The sequence below is a fragment of the Neopsephotus bourkii genome, unplaced genomic scaffold (genome assembly GCF_033783945.1).
Source record: "Neopsephotus bourkii isolate Nb327-2 ecotype Australia unplaced genomic scaffold, CSIRO-AGI_Nbou_v1 NB_1825, whole genome shotgun sequence".
Classification (NCBI taxonomy): domain Eukaryota; kingdom Metazoa; phylum Chordata; class Aves; order Psittaciformes; family Psittacidae; genus Neopsephotus; species Neopsephotus bourkii.
Window position 1 is genome coordinate 2573779 of NW_026902298.1, and position 18010 is coordinate 2591788.

Consider the following 18010-nt stretch of genomic DNA (forward strand, 5'->3'; position numbering starts at 1 on the left):
ATAAAGTTTCTTTAAATAGATGTATTTTCACACTTAAAATATTAGGACTTAATCAGGACTGTAGTGAAAGCACAAGCGGTAATGGGTTCGAACTTAAACAGGGGAGATTTAGGTTGGATATAAGAAAGACATTCTTCCCTGTGAGGGTGCTGAGGCGCTGGCACAGGGTACCCAGAGAATCTGTGGCTGCCCCATCCCTGGCAGTGTTCAAGGCCGGGCTGGACACAAGGGCTTGGAGCAGCCTGCTTTAGTGGAATGTTGGAACAGGAGGAGCTTTAAGGTCCCTTCCAACACAAACCAGTCTGGGATTCTGTGGACTAAGGTAAATATTGTAACATGACATGATCTTTCTAAAAGAAATTGGAAGTTGCAATATTGAGCTCTTTGAGAGCTAGATTTTTTTTCCCTTCACTTTGATTTCCTGGAAGTATAAATGTAGGACAGGGATGAAGATGGTATTGTTTGGAGAATGGCTATATATATATGCATATATATATATATATATGTAAGTTTGCTCAAAGATCAAGAAGTGTCAAAGATAGTTTTTGTTATGCCAACTAGAAGTTGTATTGAGTTCTTTAAAAAGCAAAGAAGTTTCTGCAAGGAAACAAAGCAGCAAGAATATCCCCTTGCTATAGAAAGGAGAAAGGTTACTTCTGAATCTCATGAGAACAGGCTAAAGAGAAAACTTGAAGTGCTAAGAGGTTATATTTGGCTATGTAGAAATGAATCTTAGTTTTGCTTTTAAAAAAGGTTTAAAGTATGTCCTGTTTGCTGAAGGTGTTCTGTGCTTTTTTTTTTCTTTGCAGTTCTAAAACAATAACCTCTGTGTTGGACAAACCAGAGGAAAGACCTATGAAGGCAGCAGTCTTCTCAGTAAAGGTACGACTGGTATTGAACACAGCAGCAGTTTTCTTACATTTTGTGTGTTTCTTTGCTTCAGTGGTAGGTAAAGATAATTCAAGACTTGAGGAAGAAAGATTATAAATTGGAAAAAAATAAGTATTTTTTTTAATTGGAGGGAGATAATGAAAACCACTAAAAGCTCAGTGCTGAATTGCTCTTATGGCTATAGGAAGCAGCTGTCTGTGCTTGACGTTATTTCCAGCCTCTTCAAGCACTGAAAAGAATTGCCCTGCTGTGTTGTGAGATCTCTAAAATCACAGAATTAGAGATAAAGTTGTTTAACTTGCAACAGCTTGGGATTTTCAAGTGTCTTAAAGTGCTGGCTTATCTCTGCTGGTGGTGGAGCAAGAACAAGATGAGGCTGTATCACAAACACTTCTGGTAGTTTCCTGGCTCATACTGTTGAGGTGTTTTGTCATGCAGCCAGTTTTAGAGGTATGTTTTCAGGCTCTTTGCTGACAGGGTAGCAAGGCAATCCCTGCACTTTGATTTACTTTGTGAAGACTGAACTGATATAACAATTGGACTGCAGTTATAATGTCCATTCCTTTTTTTATAGCAAAGGAGAAACCCATTTAATTCCACTGCAGCAGATGATAATTTCCACAGTGGGGAATCGGAAGACAGACCAGCCACTCTACTTCAACTACCAAAGAAGGGTAAGTGCACTTATTCAGCATGTGACTGTGGATTTCATGGTGTTCTATATGGAAACTATTTTTACTTTCATTGCTGCTTCTTGTAAGATATCAAAAACTATTTTATCTTAACTGCTTGGAGTTATCAACTAGGTCATTTCAAACCCCATGTAAAACATGTGAATATCCTCAGGAAATGGCTGTTTATGGGAGTAAATGGGTCTTGCTTCCTCTCTTTTACTCACAGTTCTAGTCAGTATTAAACTGTTTAATAGGGCTGTTTATCCTGAATGGCTAAAGAGAAAAATTTCCCTGAATCTGGCATAGTTATCTTTATGTCCTTCCAGTCATTGCTGCTGTTGGCTCAACAGAAGCAGCCCAACTCTCTTTGATCTTTATTGTTTCCTTTGTTTTCTTATTCCTGTTTGTTTTCCAGTGCTGCCTTTCCTGCAGTATTCTCTGCAAGCAGGTAGATGAGTGATGATATATCACAACACAGGCATTTGAAGTTGTAATTTACAGGCTTATGTGTGGAAATGACTCTGATGTCTCTGTTATGAAGCTTGCTAAGAGGAAAAGGAAAACTTGAACACTAGGAATAAAAACCATCTCCTTACTGGGAGATCATTCCTGCACCTTCCCTTGTTCCAGATGAATGTGGAAATAGCCTGTTCCCATTTCTGGAGGTTGCTGTTTATCTTCTGAACCTGAAGAGGTGTATTCAGAAGCTGCCCTTCCCTGTAAACTTTGTGCCTTGCAGGAATAAAGCTGATGGAAAATCTGGTGTGCTCCATCTTCGGAATCATCAAATAGTTCATCCTTCTAGAATAAGAAATAACTATAGGATCATCATCTACCAAGACTTCATATTACATACATATGAAATCAACACCTATGTTGAATTTCTACTTGTCTTTTACTGCAAATGTTTTTTAATAAATCAATCTACTTGCTGCGTTCTAGACCTGCACTGTGTCATATACCTCTGTTTATGCAGATGAATGTCATGTATACTCATGAATTCTCCTCTATATATTACAGAAATGTTGTCACCCTCAGAAGAGAGCCAACCTAAACCCAACTTACACAATGATGAAACAGGGAAGCACAAGCAACCTTCTGTGGAACCTATTGATGAATCACAGAAAGCAGTGAAGCGTCCTGTCCCAAAAGCTAGGAAACTAGTTCACAAAGCACCAGATCCTGTGTCACAAAGAGAAGACCTTGTTCCAAAAGCAGCCAACCAGACTGAGAGGATGAATGGCATCACTACACCACCCAGGGGCATTCTGAAGCGCAGCTCAAGCTCCAGTTCCACTGACTCAGAAGTTCGTGTTAGTCACGTGTTAGATGGTCAGAAAAAGAATGGTCTTCCTGCTGCAACTATATTTGAAGGAGAAGCTGAGAATTCCCTTAGGGAAGAAGCAGAAGACTCCACACAAATTTCACTGGAAAAACTGAAACAAGTGAGGTTCTCATCTAGCACTAGCACTAGAAAAGGAGAACCTCTCCAAAGCCCACAGCCACACCATGGTAGAGAAACAGGAGAGTTTGGTTTGTTAGACTCTGATGAAATAAAAAGTGGTGGAAATGATGCTATTAGATCAGATTCATCTGGGAATAAGCAAATTTCTGCTGGAAATCCTTTGGGAACTTATTCATCGGCTTTACAAATAAACCCAGTAGATGGCTTACAAGAAGATACATCGGCATCCGGCCTTTGTGACACTAATAGGCCAGTCTTCCTGACTAATGGAACCTTACATACAAAGACTGTCACTCCTCAGAAACTTGAAACTCCACAGAAGACCTCCAGCAATATCCTGCCAAATAGTAATAATGAACCAAGTGTTGATGAGACATGTGAGAATAAACCCAACCAGATCTTGCGCCATGAATCAAAGTCACACAAAGATTTTACTGGTAAGAGACTAATAGGAGTGATGAATAGAATGCAATAGCATATAGCATGGATTCCTTAATGTTTGAATCACTTGTATCTAGGAATTGACAACTAAGAAATGGAAATAGCAGGAAGTTCAAGGAATTATACCTGGAGAGCAACTTTTTACAAGGGCATGTGAGGAAAGGACAAGGGGGAATGCCTTTAACTTGCCAGAGGGGAGATTTAGATTAGATATAAGGCAGAAGATCTTCCCTGTGAGGGTGCTGAGGCGCTGGCATAGGGTGCCCAGAGAAGCTGTGGCTGCCCCATCCCTGGCAGTGTTCAAGGCCAGCTTGGACACAGGGGCTTGGAGCAAGCTGCTCTGGTGGAAGGTGTCCCTGCCTGTGGCAAGCGGCTGAACTGGATGAATTTTAAGGTCCCTTCCACCCTAAACTATTCTGTGAGTCTATGAATGTGCTACATACTGCAGAATTTAATTCTAAATCACTTTTTGTATTTTAATGCTCTAATGTAGTTAGTATTTTTTAGATGGTCTTCTATTGACATTCTTCAAGTTGACAATCAGAATAGAGCCTGAATTAGGTACCTTTATTGTGGATGATGAAAGTGAAGCGATGGCATTTGGATAAAAATCCTGTCATGAGGCCTGGTAGATCTGCCTGAACAGGAACTGAAGAGTTTTTGGTGTACTGCTGTTGAGTGTCCTTGGTAGTAATCCAGTTGTGACTTGGGGATTTGCTCATGGGACTAAACACAGACATGCTGGATTGTCTGCCTGCTCCCTCCCTCCATGTAGCCATTCCCTGTAGAATGGGGATAACCAATTTTATCAGCTCACATCCTCAAAAGTGATATGATTCCAGCAGGATATCTCAGTGCAGGAATTTATAGGGGCCTATAAGGATGCTGGGGAGGGACCCTTCATTAGGGACTGTAATGATAGGACAAGGGGTAACGGGTTAAAACTTAAATAGAGGAAGTTTAGATTGGATATAAGGAAGAAGTTCTTTACTGTAAGGCCGGTGAGGCACTGGAATGGGTTGCCCTTGGAAGCAGTGAATGCTCCATCCCTGGCAATGTTCAAGGCCAGGCTGGACAGAGCCCTGAATGACATAGTTTAGCGTGAGGTGTCCTTGCCCATGGCAGGGGGGTTGGAAATGGATGATCTTAAGATCCTTTTCAACCCTAACTAGTCTATGATTTTATGATTTTCTTGCCTGCAGGATGTTTTTTTTTTCAAAAACAAAAGAGAGAGAACTCTTCTCTGCTAACAGAGATTTCAAGCTAGATCAAGCACTTATAGAGTCACGTGTCTGATTCCTAACTGATAAGTCTGTTTGTTGTAGATGAACATCAGCTTTCTGCTAAGACAGAAGCACATGAGGTGTCAAATACAAATTCTACAAGTCTTCAACAAGGTAAGCCTGATCTTGTTGAGGAGCAAGATGCTAAAACCACTTTAAAGCCTGACAAAAATGCTGATGAACTGAAAGTGGCCGATGAATCTGTGTCAGAAGTTTTAGATTGGTTTGAACGAAGTTCTGATGCTGAAGATGGGAAATTTGTGTCAGCTAGATCCCAAGGCAGGGAACCCAAAGAGGAAGTGGACTTCTCAGCCAGAATACCATTTCTTCATTCAGAACACAGTGGGCCCAGTATGGCTGGAAAAACAGGAGTTACAGAAGAGTTACTGTCTGGAAAGATTAAGCAACACAGCAGCATTTCACCTACATCACTTAGGTCAGGAGATACACAACTGATTACAGAGAGGGTAAAACCGAAGAAAGAGGAAGAGAATGAGGAGCAAAATGGCAAATCACTAACTGAACTTGACTGTACAAGAGTTGAAGAACAGCATGGTCAAGAAAGTAAGCGACAAAATGAGAAATCAAATCTCTTGGAACATGAAGAAGACAAGCTAGCAGCTGAGAAATGTGAGTCAGAGAAGGCAATAAGAGCAAGAAGAAGAATAAGGGAGATCAGAGCATTCTGGGAAAGGGGTCAAACTACACCCAGTCATGGAGTGAAAGAAGTTAGTGTTAATGCTAATGCATCAGGTGATGGTGCATTGAAAGGTCTTGGGGTAAGTGACACAATAAGAGCAACTGCAGCGTATGTACCTAGTGGATTGGATGATCAAACGAAGAATATACCAACAAGTGCTGAACCAAGTTGTGCAAGCCAGGCTTCAGAAAATGAATATCAAAACTCTTCTGAGTTTAGACCAGGCCATGCAGCTGGAAAGACAGAAAGAACATTTCCATCTGATGAAGTTCATGAATATGCAGAATTACCAAAAGCTGGCGACTTGCAGCCAAGAGTTGGTGCCACTTCAGCTTCCCCACAAAACAAAGACAAAAATGAGAAAGAAGCACTTAAAGGAAAAGCTTCTGCTTGCTCCCAACAGAAACCCAACTTCCAGATTTTGTCTTTAAAAGAGAAAATCAACGAGAAGTCCAAGAATCAAATTTCGGATCCCTTTCAGTTCCAGAATTTGAGAAACTTCTGGGATACTGGAGCTAAATTAGAGGGTAGCATTGACAGGGGAGATGTTTCTTTGCCTAATAATACTAGTTCAATAACCCATGAGAGAAAATCAAAGGAAAATGAAGAAGGCAGACATAATGTGAGCAAGCAAGAGTTAATCCAACAACAGACCCAAATGTCTGACAGAGAGAACCCACAGAAACCTGATTCTGTGCTATGTGAACAGCCTCTAGGATCTGCTACCCTGGAAGCTCTGAATGTGACACAGAGAATGTCACAGCTGGACAGAAAGGTGGTCATCTCAAAACCCAAGGAAAAGATGGGTCTTCCAGAGCAAGAAGTTAAAGAATGTGTAGAAAAAAGTATTGTTTCATCAAAAGAACATCCTGTTTTGTTGCAGTTGATCCAGCCGCCTGGAGATAAAGATGCTTTAAAGACAACACCAATAGATGATTGTCTGTGTTCACCTATAGAAAAAGTGAAGAAGACTTCTCCATTAGATGTCAGTCTCCCTAAAGAGGGAGTTGCAGAGACTGTGGATAAAAAAGTTCTACCTAAAGCTGAGCTGGATGTATTTAAATTAGGCCTAAAGAAGTTAGAAAAGGAAGCCTCTGAGATGTCATCCAGCTTGAACCTGAAAGAAAAAGTTTTGAAACAGCCAACTCTTCACTCAAATCAGTGCAAGGTCTTTGAAAGAACAGTGGAACAAAGCCATGACTCTTGTCCTGCTGCTCAAACAGAAGAAATAGGCAAAAGAACAGGAAAAGTGAGCGTGCCATCAACAGGTGAGCATGAAAACAAAAGAAGCCTGACAAAACTGTTTAGGGAATTTGAGGCTGTCTCTCTACAGCCTCAGGCAGCAGAAAAGGATGATACTTTTGAGGGTTCTTGGAGGCTTGAAGCTGGTTTGCAGAACCTGGTCAGAGAACCCTCTGTATCTCAGCCTTCTGAATACAGAAGAGTGGGAATGAAAGCACCCACTGACATGAATAGTACATCACAAACTAACTGTAGTGTAGAATCAACATGCCAAGAACTTACTGGTCAGCCTGAAGAGATCAATGAGACCATAGACAAGTGTGTTGCCCCATCCAAGGTCAGTGGCTTCAGTTCTGCTTTAGACAAGCTGCTAAAGGAGGCTTCTGAAAGGCCACCTCCTAAACCAAAAAGTGTCCACAGTGCGGCACTGAGGGCTGATGAGGTGGAACTTGAAAGCACAACCTGTGAGTCTAATGAAGAGTTGCTGCAGGAAATTAGTGAGACCATAGAAAAGTCTGTTGCCCCATCCAGGGTCAGTGGCTTGAGTTCTGCTTTAGAGAAGCTGCTAAAGGAGGCTTCTGAAAGGCCACCTCCTAAACCAAAACGTGTTGATAATGCAGTGCTGAGGGCTGCTGAGGTGGAACTCAAAAGCACAACCTATGAGCATGATGGAAAGCTGCTGCAGGAAATCAGTGAGACAGTAGAAAAATCTGTTGCCCCATCCAAGGTCAGTGACTTGAACTCTTCTTTAGAGAAGCTGCTAAAGGAGGCTTCTGAAAGGCCACCTCCTAAACCAAATCATGATGACAATACAGTACTGAGGGCTGATGAGGTGGAACTTGAAAGCACAACCTGTGAGCCTAATGGAAAGTTGCTGCAGGAAATTAGTGAGACCATAGAAAAGTCTGTTGCCCCCTCCAAGGTCAGTGGTTTGAGCTTTGCTTTAGAGAAGTTATTCAAGGAGGCTTCTGAAGTGCCACCTCCTAAACCAAAACGTTCTGACAGGGCAATATGGAGGGCTGCTGAGGTGGAAGTTAAAAGCACAACCTATGAGCCTGATGGAGACCTGCTGCAGGAAATCAATGATACCATGGAAAGATCTTCAGTGTCCAAGGCTGAATATGCAGCATTTGATGTGAATTTGCAGAAGCTACCAAAAGATGTCTCTGAAACACCAGCTTCTGTGCTGGGAGATAGGGATAAGAAAATGGAAGGTAAAATACAGAGTAGTGTAAGTGTGCACACTGCATGTCGAGAGATAGACCATCCTCAAGAAATTCAAGAAACAGTAGAAAAAACTTCAGTTTCAAACACTGCAGGATTCAGGGAATTCGGGTGCTCTTTAGAGAAACTTCTTCAAGAATCATCTGAAGCTTCATGTCCGATATCCAGGGAGTTACATAGGCAAGAAGAGTTTGGGGATCGTGTTCCCTCACAAAAAGAGACCGGCTTCATGACAATGTCACAGCCATGTCATGCTTTCAGTAGCTGTCATACACAGATGAAGACAGCTATCAAAGGGGGAGCTCCAGAACAAGATATCAGAGCTGTAGTAAATGATCTTGCATTAAGTGAAACTGAAACTCTTAAAAGAAATGGAGCTGTTAATACATTAGAAATGAGAAACACATCTCCAGTCAATCTTCCCCACTTGGAAGGAGACCCCAATGTGATTGAAACCAAGCTGTTCAAGATAAACGAGAAAGGAAGGATTGATGAAAGCACATCACTAGATGCCTCTGAAAAGAACTCAGACTTTAAAGCACCGCTGGGATTCAGGAGAGCAAGTACACCACTTAGAGATGAGAGCAGCTCCCCCCAGCCAGGAGGAGCTGGACTCTGCCTCATGTCTCCACATGAGGATAATGATGAAGAGGAAAGGGTTGGCTCAGACCTGGGATCCAGTTCTTCTGATGAACAATCTGATTCCCACTCTGGAACCAGTTTAACTCGTGAGCTGTTTGATTTCTAAAATTCATGGTGCTGGGTTGTTAAACATGGCTACAACTTTTTATAGTAGCCAACTTGAAATACATTTACTCCAAGTCTGGGTGATACTTATTTCCTACTTGAATGCTTTAGATAGTTGTTTGGGAAGGATAGGAAGACTCACGAGGTCCTTTAATTGGAAAGTGTTTCACATGTGCTACATTTGGGTAAACCTTTTAGCTGAGGGGAATTCAGCAGTGTGAATCAATTGCATCAGTCTTCATGATTTACCCTTTTCTTCCTCCCTGTGATATCACCTTCAAATTACTAACTTTGTAACACTCAAGATTCTGGTATTTCTTTTAAATGTACTGGATTAAAAGAAGAGGAAAAATCAGTGACTGAGTTCATTCTTTAGTGTGACCAATTGTTCTTCGAAGGTAAATTCTCATCATTGGAGTGGCTGGATATAAAGACAACACCAACACTCTGGGCTATTCATTACTGCTGCCTGCTGCGGTAGAAAGTGGTCACATAAATGGTCTGTTTACTGGGATTCTCATTACTTGGTTGAATGGCAGCTCTAGTCAATGTGTAGTGTGTGATAGTCATCAAAAAGCATAAGGTAGGGAAATAATTTAACCTTTTTACTCTCATGCTGAGAGGCTGGGAATGGTTTCGTCACCCAGTGAATGTGAGCAATGTGTCACATTCCCAGGCCTGCCAACTCACTCTTGAGCCTGTTCTGAGAGTGAGATTCCAATGGAAGTCAGCAAAGGCTCAAGACAAATGAGGAAAAATGAAAGATAATTTGGTTTTACCCGTTACAGACAGCAGCACTGTAAGCCTGGTTGGTTGGTGGGCTGATGAGGAGAAAAGAGAGTAGGGAGGAGACAGGATCTCAAAGGTTTCTGTCTCGATTCTGCCCTTGGAGACAATTGCATCACTTCAGGGATCCAAATACCTCCACAGCTGGGTGGTTTTGTGGTTTTTACTCCAGTATTGAAACCAAATTTACTTTCCCTGGGGAGAAAAATAGAACAAAGTTGAACTGATGGAAAAACTAAAGCTGTTCAACTTTTTCATGCTGATTCATACCCAGATAGTTGCAAAATGACTAAAGTCTGTATTATTCTTAGCCAGTTAAGTGCCATAATTGCTTCAAACCCCCTTATTACTCAGTGCAGACACATACCCACACAACGTATATCAGCCAACCTACCTCTCTAACAATGGGCAAAACACTTTAAAGACAGCAAATGGACTCTTAAAATTAAACATTTTGTTTATTTTAGACTTGTTTAGCCTTTCCATTGAATGGTCAGTTTTTGCTAACAGTCAAAATAGATTCTCATGAGCAATCCATGGTTGTATTTTTAGTGACTTGCTTGTGGCATCTCTGTATGTGCAGTGTTCATGTGTTTTGTCTCATAACAGGTTCAGAAGAATTAAACCCTGTTTTGCTGGCTTTGAAAAGGAGTGCAGATAGAAAAATGCCTTCCAAAAGTCTAGAGGACATTCCATCAGCCACCTCAAGTGAGCACGAAGCTTGTGTGTCTCTCATGACCCCAGTTTGGCTTAAATATGTTCATGCTGGTCTTTCATGCAGCTTTGCCAAGTAGTGGTTTTGTCTTTTTTCTCAATGAGCTGTATGGAGCTTGTACTTTAGAACCATGTTCTTTTCTCACAAGGTTTAGATTTCAGTTCTTTGTGTTACTTTTGAAACAACACTGGTCCATGAAGCAGACATCTTCCAAAAATGCACTGTGTTAATGAGTTCTGAAGTGTTCCTTGAATAGTTTGTGAGACACTGGCACAGGGTGCCCAGAGAAGCTGTGGCTGCTCCATCCCTGGCAGTGTTCAAGGCCAGGTTGGACACAGGGGCTTGGAGCAAGCTGCTCCAGTGGAAGGTGTCCCTGCCAGTGGCCGGGGGATGAAACTGGATGAGCTTTAAGGTCCCTTCCAACCCAAACCACTCTGTGATTCTAGATCACAGATTTTTCTGTGATCAGAAATCAATAGTGATTTTCACTATTGAAACATTTGGCAACTACCCAAATCCATAGCGAGCAACAGCTGCCATTGCCTCTTGGCTGTTTCTTGGGTCGAATTATTGGAAGTATGAAAACATCAGTTTAGTAGTGGGTTTAATTAATTATTTCTAATTAAGTTAATATCCCAAAATCACTCTAAGAGAATAAAACGAGACAAGATTGCACTTAAGATTAATTCCCTTTGTAACCTTTTTAGGTTTTTAGTTTTAATTGTTATTCCTGTCTTCATTCCCACTGCCCCTAGTGTTTCCAAGCTCATCCCCTGCCTAATGGGGAAGATGTAAACTGAACTCCATATACACTGAAATGTGGAGTGTAGATTTTGAAAGATGTTGGCTATCATTGGCAAAACACTCTTCTAATACTACTTATGCTGTTGCCTGCTTCTAACTAGGTTCTAGGGTTTAGGTATGCACTAACACTGTTGCAATGGCACACTCATAGAAACCACGTCAACATGGGACTGCTGCCTGGACGTAGGTTTGATGTAGTGTGTGAAGTAGAAAGCATCCCTTGAATTTAACCATTTCCATGGCTCTGCTGGTCTGTTTGACTTTGTGTCCTCACCACTCTTAGCTCTGTGATTACCACTGCCATTCATTTTATCACACTGAACAGCAAAATTCCTAACTATGTGTTAATTTTTTCCTGCACAGATAAAGGAAAAATAAATAATCCAAAAGAAGAATTAGCTCTTAGTGCTGAAGATGGTAAATATCTTTTGTGTCTGCATGGAAGTTTACTGTTTTTTTCAATGGCCTCTATTTGCTAGTGAAGAATTTTCTTAAACCAAGAACTGTGCTTCTAGATTTGATTAACTTCAGCATGATTGCAATGTGTTTATAGACTTTCACTGTGGTGTTTTATTCTTCAGGGATATACTGATGTTATGTCCTGCTGTATCTGTAGAAACTCTCTGCCACCTAGGAGTGTATTGTTTTGGCCTTTGGACATTCACCCTGTGAAACAGTTACTGAAATTATTGTGAGCTTTGAACAGTAGCTCAGTTGAAAGACTTGGCTTAAGTAAATAATGAGTTTGTCTGTTAGTCCGTTGCATTTTAAGATGGAAGATGCCTTTTGGTAGTGCAAAACACCCTTCAGAGTGCATCAGTTGAAAAGTAACCTCTCCTACAATTCCTGTCTCAATCCAGCAAGGTGGAATTACTCTAAGCAATAGATAAAGTGCTAAATCAGCTATGGTAGCTACTATCAGTCCATTAGTGCATTACAGGTGCCTTGCTGTTAATTTTTCCTATACACCTTTAGAAATTCCAAATCTAAGAAAATAAAAGCAAAGCTGCTCACTATCAAGATAAACACAACGAAAACCCCTTACATTACATTGAATGTGGTAGAACATAACACACAATTCTTTCTTTACTTCACTGAAGCATTACAGTTATAAAAAATAGTTGTGCACAGTTGCATTTATTGTCATGTTTTAGATGCTTCAATGCATTTTGCATGTTAGTAGCCTATAGTATGAGTGGTATGATTGTAGCATGACAGGATGCATGCACTGTCCAGAAAATGAACATGAGACTTCAGTACTATACTGCACTTTGCTTTAAAATGGAGACTCCTACTGAAAGCATGTTTTATGTTCAGGGTGGAATGTATAGACACTTACCTGAAAAGGAGGGAAAGGTTTATTTTAAACTTAAGCTTTTTAAGAGCGAAGTTTTGCAACAATGACAGCCAAATGAATAGCTGTGCACACAGAGTAAGACAAGTTCTTCTTGCTTTGTTTACCTTGTACACTCGTGTTACCCTAGTTATGATCCAGCCGCTCAAATGAGAACATCAGTGTAAAACACAGAAACATATGGGGTCTGGGGAAGTCAAAAACATCCCACATCTAAAATGTATTGATGCTATTTATTGACATTGCAAAGCTGTTTGTGCCAGTGAATGACTGTTGTCAATACTGCACTGAGCAGGTCCGAAACCTGATCAGCATCAAGAGAGGAATGAAAATGCCACGGGAAGTGAGTAACAGGATACTTCCAGCAGAGAATGGAGAGGTTTCTCCGCTGATATTTAAACTAATACATCACAAATCCTTTGTTATTTAACAACTAACAAGTTATACATCTGGACTAGATTCATGCTCAGTGTGGAAACTGCGTCTAACTGCATACTGAAAATAACTGACATGTTGAGCACTACTTGAGCTTCATCCAGCAACAGCTTTGCAAAGGCTTAACTCACACCTTGCAAACAGCGTTGCAGTGTTTCACTCTGTGTAATAGATACGTGTCCCTGTATCTGGCTGTTTGTTGCCAAATAGCTGTCTTAGTGCATTTAACAATGTGTATCCAGCCCACAGATAAAGAGCTTTAGTGCATTATTAAACATAAGTTGAGTTAGAGAATGGAAAATTCTGAGTATCATGGGCTTACTGCAAACTGTTGTTTTTTTTGCAAGACTAAGTTGTGCAGTTAAGCTTTGTACAGTGAGTGTAGAAGTGAGCTTTATTAGAGGTATACAGACAGAGAGATGGACTGCAGAAAAAGTGCATCATTAATGATATGCATCTTACAATTAACTAGGAGTACTTGAAACTTCTTTGTTCAGGTCTAAAATCAAATTGATTTACACAATGTTCCTACTGCAATTAATGAGACTGTAAAGAACAGAGTTTAGCTGGTTTCTTACCAAGAACCTTATGATGACTGTAATCATTCTAAGGTTGGAGTGAGTCTGGAGGAGGTCACAGAGAAGCCGCGAGGGCTGGAGCACCTCTGTTATGGAGCCAGGCTGAGAGAATTCGGCTGGATCAGCCTGGAGAAGAGAAGGCTCCAGGGAGACTTAAAGCAGCTCCCAGTGCCTAAAGGGGCTACAGGAAACCTGGAGAGAGGCTTTGGACAAGGGCCTGTAGGAACAGGCCAAGGGGAATGGCTTTAACATGCCAGAGGGGAGACTGAGATGAGCTTGTAGGCAGAAGCTCTTCCCTGTGAGGGTGCTGAGGCGCTGGCACAGGGTGCCCAGAGAAGCTGTGGCTGCCCCATTCCTGGCAGTGTTCAAGGCCAGGATGGACACAGGGGCTTGGAGCAAGCTGCTCTAGTGGAAGGTGTCCCTGCCTGTGGCAGGGGGTTGGAACTGGATGAGCTTTAAGGTCCCTTGAAACCAAAACCATTCTGTGATTCTAATGTCAGTGAGGGATGGTTAGTAGATAAGTGTTACATTTATCCTTGTTCTAGAAAGTAAATGTAGAAAGCAAACTGAAAATGTTTTATTCATCACATTTGATCAGAGCTTGCTTGCAGCACCCAGGCTTGCACATCATGTCAAACAATGTCAGTGTTTCTGCTCCTGCCAGACACAAAGTTCTTTGGTCAGTGTTATAGGAGTTGTCAAAGTGGATAATGCTTCCTAATAATAGCTTCTGAATCCTATGGGAGGATCAGGAAGGAACCAACCTTGCATCCAAGTTGTAAAGTCATTGTGCATGTGCATGTATTCACCAGAAGTTTATTTCTAACCACATCATGTTGTGGAAAGTCACTGTTTTGATGTACAAATGATTTTTTGAAGCCTTTTGAATTGCTGCTCTTCAGTTTCTACAGTGCCTTCACAGCCTGACAAGCTTTTTTCCAGTCCTGAAAAACTCAAAGGACTGAGCAAGTCGGTACCATCATTCCTACAGGAAGAGGTAAGTTTCATTGTCCTTCTGACCTGCTCCATGGACAGCAGCTAAAATGGTCCTAGGGAAGCCATATATTCTTCATAAAGGAGCTTAGGATTTTCCTGTCTTCCACGGACTCTTTGGAACAGGGCTGATTATTCACACTACTTAACTGTTACTTCAGTCCCTGGATTTATTTTGGATAGTCCCAAATATCTCTCTCCAAACCAGTTTGCCTGTCAAGGATCCCTGCCCTGGTCATGATGAGCATTAGTCAGTCCTTACCTTTGGCCTCTGAATTGGGGAATTATCTTGGCCTGCTTTTGCCTAGTGGTACAGACATGGTCATAGGAGCTACAGTTAGCAGATCTTCACAAAGGCTTAAAATGCTTATATGCTATTTATTTATGTCTGTAAATATCCGTTTTCTTTAGTGTGTGTAGATGTTGTTTATTAATCTTGCATCTGCTAGTAGAGGAGCTATGAAAGCAATTCAAAACCTTATAAAAGAGAGGGGAAGCCTTGTAAATTGGGTGGAATGCAGCAGGAAGATGCTACTTTCTTTAGCAGCTTGCAAAGGAAGATGCTAAGACACACATGGGAAGTGAAGTATGGATTCTTTAGTACAGCAATGACAGTGAGACAGAATGGGGTTCTAAGCACATAACCTGGTAATGACCTGGTAAACCACAACTGCAGTTCCTTGAGGGAAAAACAGGGCCCTGCTTAGTGTCCTGCGAGGAAGGCTCTTTGTATCCAGTGCTGTTGTAGTTTGTAAGTTGCCCCCAGCTCCCTTCAAGATAGGGTACAGAACTGGCAGTACTTGCTACGTAACAGAAAGTGACTGGTGAAAGACCTGAGCATTATCACTTGCAAGGTGAAGTAGAGAAGCTGCGTTTAATTGCCCCAGTAAAACTGTACTCCTTCATTGCTATTTGAGATTTAAATCCAAAGCCCAAACCTGGTTGCATTACTGCTTTAAATTTTCACTGCAGGCTTTCCATCAGAAAATACCCCTTTCAGTTTTAAGTTCATGACCTAATTCAAGAACTATTGGTTACTCATGTTGCACAGCCAGGGGATTTAAATTCAGGTTTTCACTGAGCTTCAGTCTGCATTAAAAATCTGTTCATTTTTGTTTGTTTTTAATGTTCTTTGTAACCATGAAGAACCAACACAGGCTTTTTCTGTGCTGTTTTTGTAGAGTGATGACAGAGAGACAGATACAGCATCAGAAAGCAGTTATTCCCTTGGCAGAATCAAGAAGAGTCCCAGCTCTCTAACCAATCTTAGCGGCTCCTCTGGCATGGCCTCCTTATCCTCTGTATGTAAACCACAGCCTTGTTTTAATAGCACTTTGCTTTTGCTAATCTCTTCAGTATTGTTTCAGCTCTCTTTTTATTCCTCTTACCTTTTCTGGCATCTCTATCTCCTTCCTTCTTTTCTGTTATGTGAACGCTTGTATGGAATTGCCTCAAACAGATAAAATAGAATTGGTTTTACTTTTCCTCTTTAGGAATATATTGGAGCTTGTTCAGGACTCCCCTCTATAAGCACTGAACAAAGTGATAGCTTTTACCCCAAGAGCTTGCATTTGTAGCTGAAAATGAGGGACAATTTATATAGAACAAATGGTAAGGAGGAAGAGGTGGAGGGGGAGAGAAATAACTGAAAGCAAGAGGCAGTACTTGTACAGGAGTGTTTAAGTCCATGAATTAGCTAACCAGGTTATTAGTTTCTATGGAGTTTCTGGAGAATTTTGGGGAAGGATATTGAGACTAAAAATGATCTTACATTCTTCTCTTCCTCCATATTCATGTTTAATTTTCAGTGCTTTACTTAGGTACATAATTCAGCCATATAGGCTTTAGCACTAATCTTTTTGTTGATGTTTTCTAAAGGCCTGTTGCCCTAAATTCTTGAGCTCTGCTTTCTGCAGAAGGAAGATCAGCTGAAGGGATCTAGAAGTAATATTTCAAAGGTCTGATCCCAGATAGTCCCCAGATCTGCAGCATCCCATCACTTCATCTATTTCAATGCAATAAACACATTGTTTTTGTAGCAGACTTGGCCTAACACCTTTGACTTACAAATAACTTTCTGCTTGCTGAGAATCTTTTGTTATAGTGTCCCCTAGTTTGCTCTTTTAAAGGGACACAGCTGATTTCTTTACTGTCTGCATTCTGAGCACAGCTTCTATCCTAATCTTGAAGTATGTGGCTAAATGCAATGCCTGGAAAATGTTTCTCCTCTTCTCTGGCACAGGTGAGCGGAAGCCTCATGAGCATCTATAGCGCAGACTTTGGCAATGTTGATGTGAAGGGGAACATCCAGTTTGCCATTGATTACGTGGAACAGCTGAAGGAGCTCCACATCTTTATTTGCCAGTGCAAAGACTTGGCAGTGGCAGATGTTAAGCGCCAACGTTCAGACCCGTGAGTACACAGAAGATACTGATTTCCTTATGGAAGCTTTATCTTTAATGTGAAAATGAAAACTGCTGTTTTATTCCAATCTCTATAACCTGTTGGAGTTTACAACTCGATAAATAAATGAAGAGACTATAACGTGCTTCATGTGTTTTTCCACTCTGAATGTAGAATTGCCACTATAAATTGGTACATGGGTCAACATGGGAAGCTCAAACTTTTAAGAATATGAAAGTCTTTTAAAACTCAGCTTTCCAGATGATAAATACTGGTTTGATGTTTCCAACAGGATTAAAGCAAATAAGCAGTATATCTGGGCATATTATAATTAAACATTCTGTATGGGTATATGTTGAGGAGACATTTAAACAGGTTTCCCCCTGGTAGAAGGAGACTGATGTCCCACTTCGGAAACTACTGTTATATTTCACCACTGCTGTTCACTTCCTAAATGTAACAACTTGAACAATAATGGCTATTAAGTGGATTTATTTGACTTTATAAGAAAATAACTTGTGTCTTTTGGAAGGGGATGTTGGAAAGGGTGGGGTTTTTTTTTGCCCTTCTAACAAGCCTGTCTTAAATTTTAGGTATGTAAAGACCTACCTGCTTCCAGAGAAATACAAGCTGGGCAAACGGAAGACTTCTGTCAAAAAGAAAACTTTTAATCCAGTCTATAATGAAATATTGCGGGTATTTTCTAACTCTTCCTGTATATGGAATACTACATGCCTGAAAGAGGAGGAACCTTAACTTTTAGGCACAGGTGTAGATGCTCTCAAAAGAGACATTAGGGTGAGGGGGATTGCTCTGCAGAAGTACCTGTGCCCTTGCACTGGTAGGTGAACCCCACAGTGTACTCTGGGTACAGCAGTGAGAACACTGGTGGTTGTATATTTCTCACAAGCACAAACAGTATGAGCTAAGGGTTCATACGTTTGGTAAGAGAAGGGCCACGAAGATGCTGTGATGGCTGGAGCAGCTCTGTTACAGAGCAGGCTGAGAGAGCTGGGCTGGTTCAGCCTGGAGAAGAGACAGGGGAGACCTTAGAGCAGCGCCAGTGCCTAAAGGGGCTGACAAATAAAAGCTGGAGAGGGCTTTTTATAAGAGCATATATTGACAGGACAAGGGGGAATGGATTTAACCTGACAGAGGGGAGATTTAAATGAGCTCTTAGGCAGAAGTTCTTTACTGTGAGGCTGCTGAGGCACTGGCACAGGGTGCCCAGAGAAGCTGTAGCTGCCCCATCCCTGGCAGTGCTCAAGGCCAGGT

At 41.3% G+C, this 18010-nt stretch overlaps 1 protein-coding gene across 10 annotated transcripts in view; it reads left to right on the plus strand.

The window, feature by feature from the left end:
* The window catches only part of SYTL2 (synaptotagmin like 2), a 53294-nt gene that overhangs the window by 28889 nt on the left and 6395 nt on the right, over window positions 1-18010 (plus strand). Inside the window, exons 5-16 of one of the 10 annotated variants that reach the window (XM_061343674.1) lie at window positions 810-882; window positions 1466-1565; window positions 2586-3467; window positions 4797-4868; window positions 4968-6299; window positions 10063-10161; window positions 11336-11389; window positions 12622-12669; window positions 14242-14336; window positions 15514-15633; window positions 16575-16744; window positions 17329-17431. In XM_061343674.1, coding sequence (XP_061199658.1) covers window positions 810-882; window positions 1466-1565; window positions 2586-3467; window positions 4797-4868; window positions 4968-6299; window positions 10063-10161; window positions 11336-11389; window positions 12622-12669; window positions 14242-14336; window positions 15514-15633; window positions 16575-16744; window positions 17329-17431 — 3148 coding nt within the window. Of the gene's footprint in view, window positions 1-809; window positions 883-1465; window positions 1566-2585; window positions 3468-4796; window positions 6300-6321; window positions 6723-8364; window positions 8649-10062; window positions 10162-11335; window positions 11390-12621; window positions 12670-14241; window positions 14337-15513; window positions 15634-16574; window positions 16745-17328; window positions 17432-18010 lie in introns of those variants that run through there. The other 9 variants (XM_061343672.1, XM_061343680.1, XM_061343676.1 and 6 more) reach the window with 9 other exon arrangements.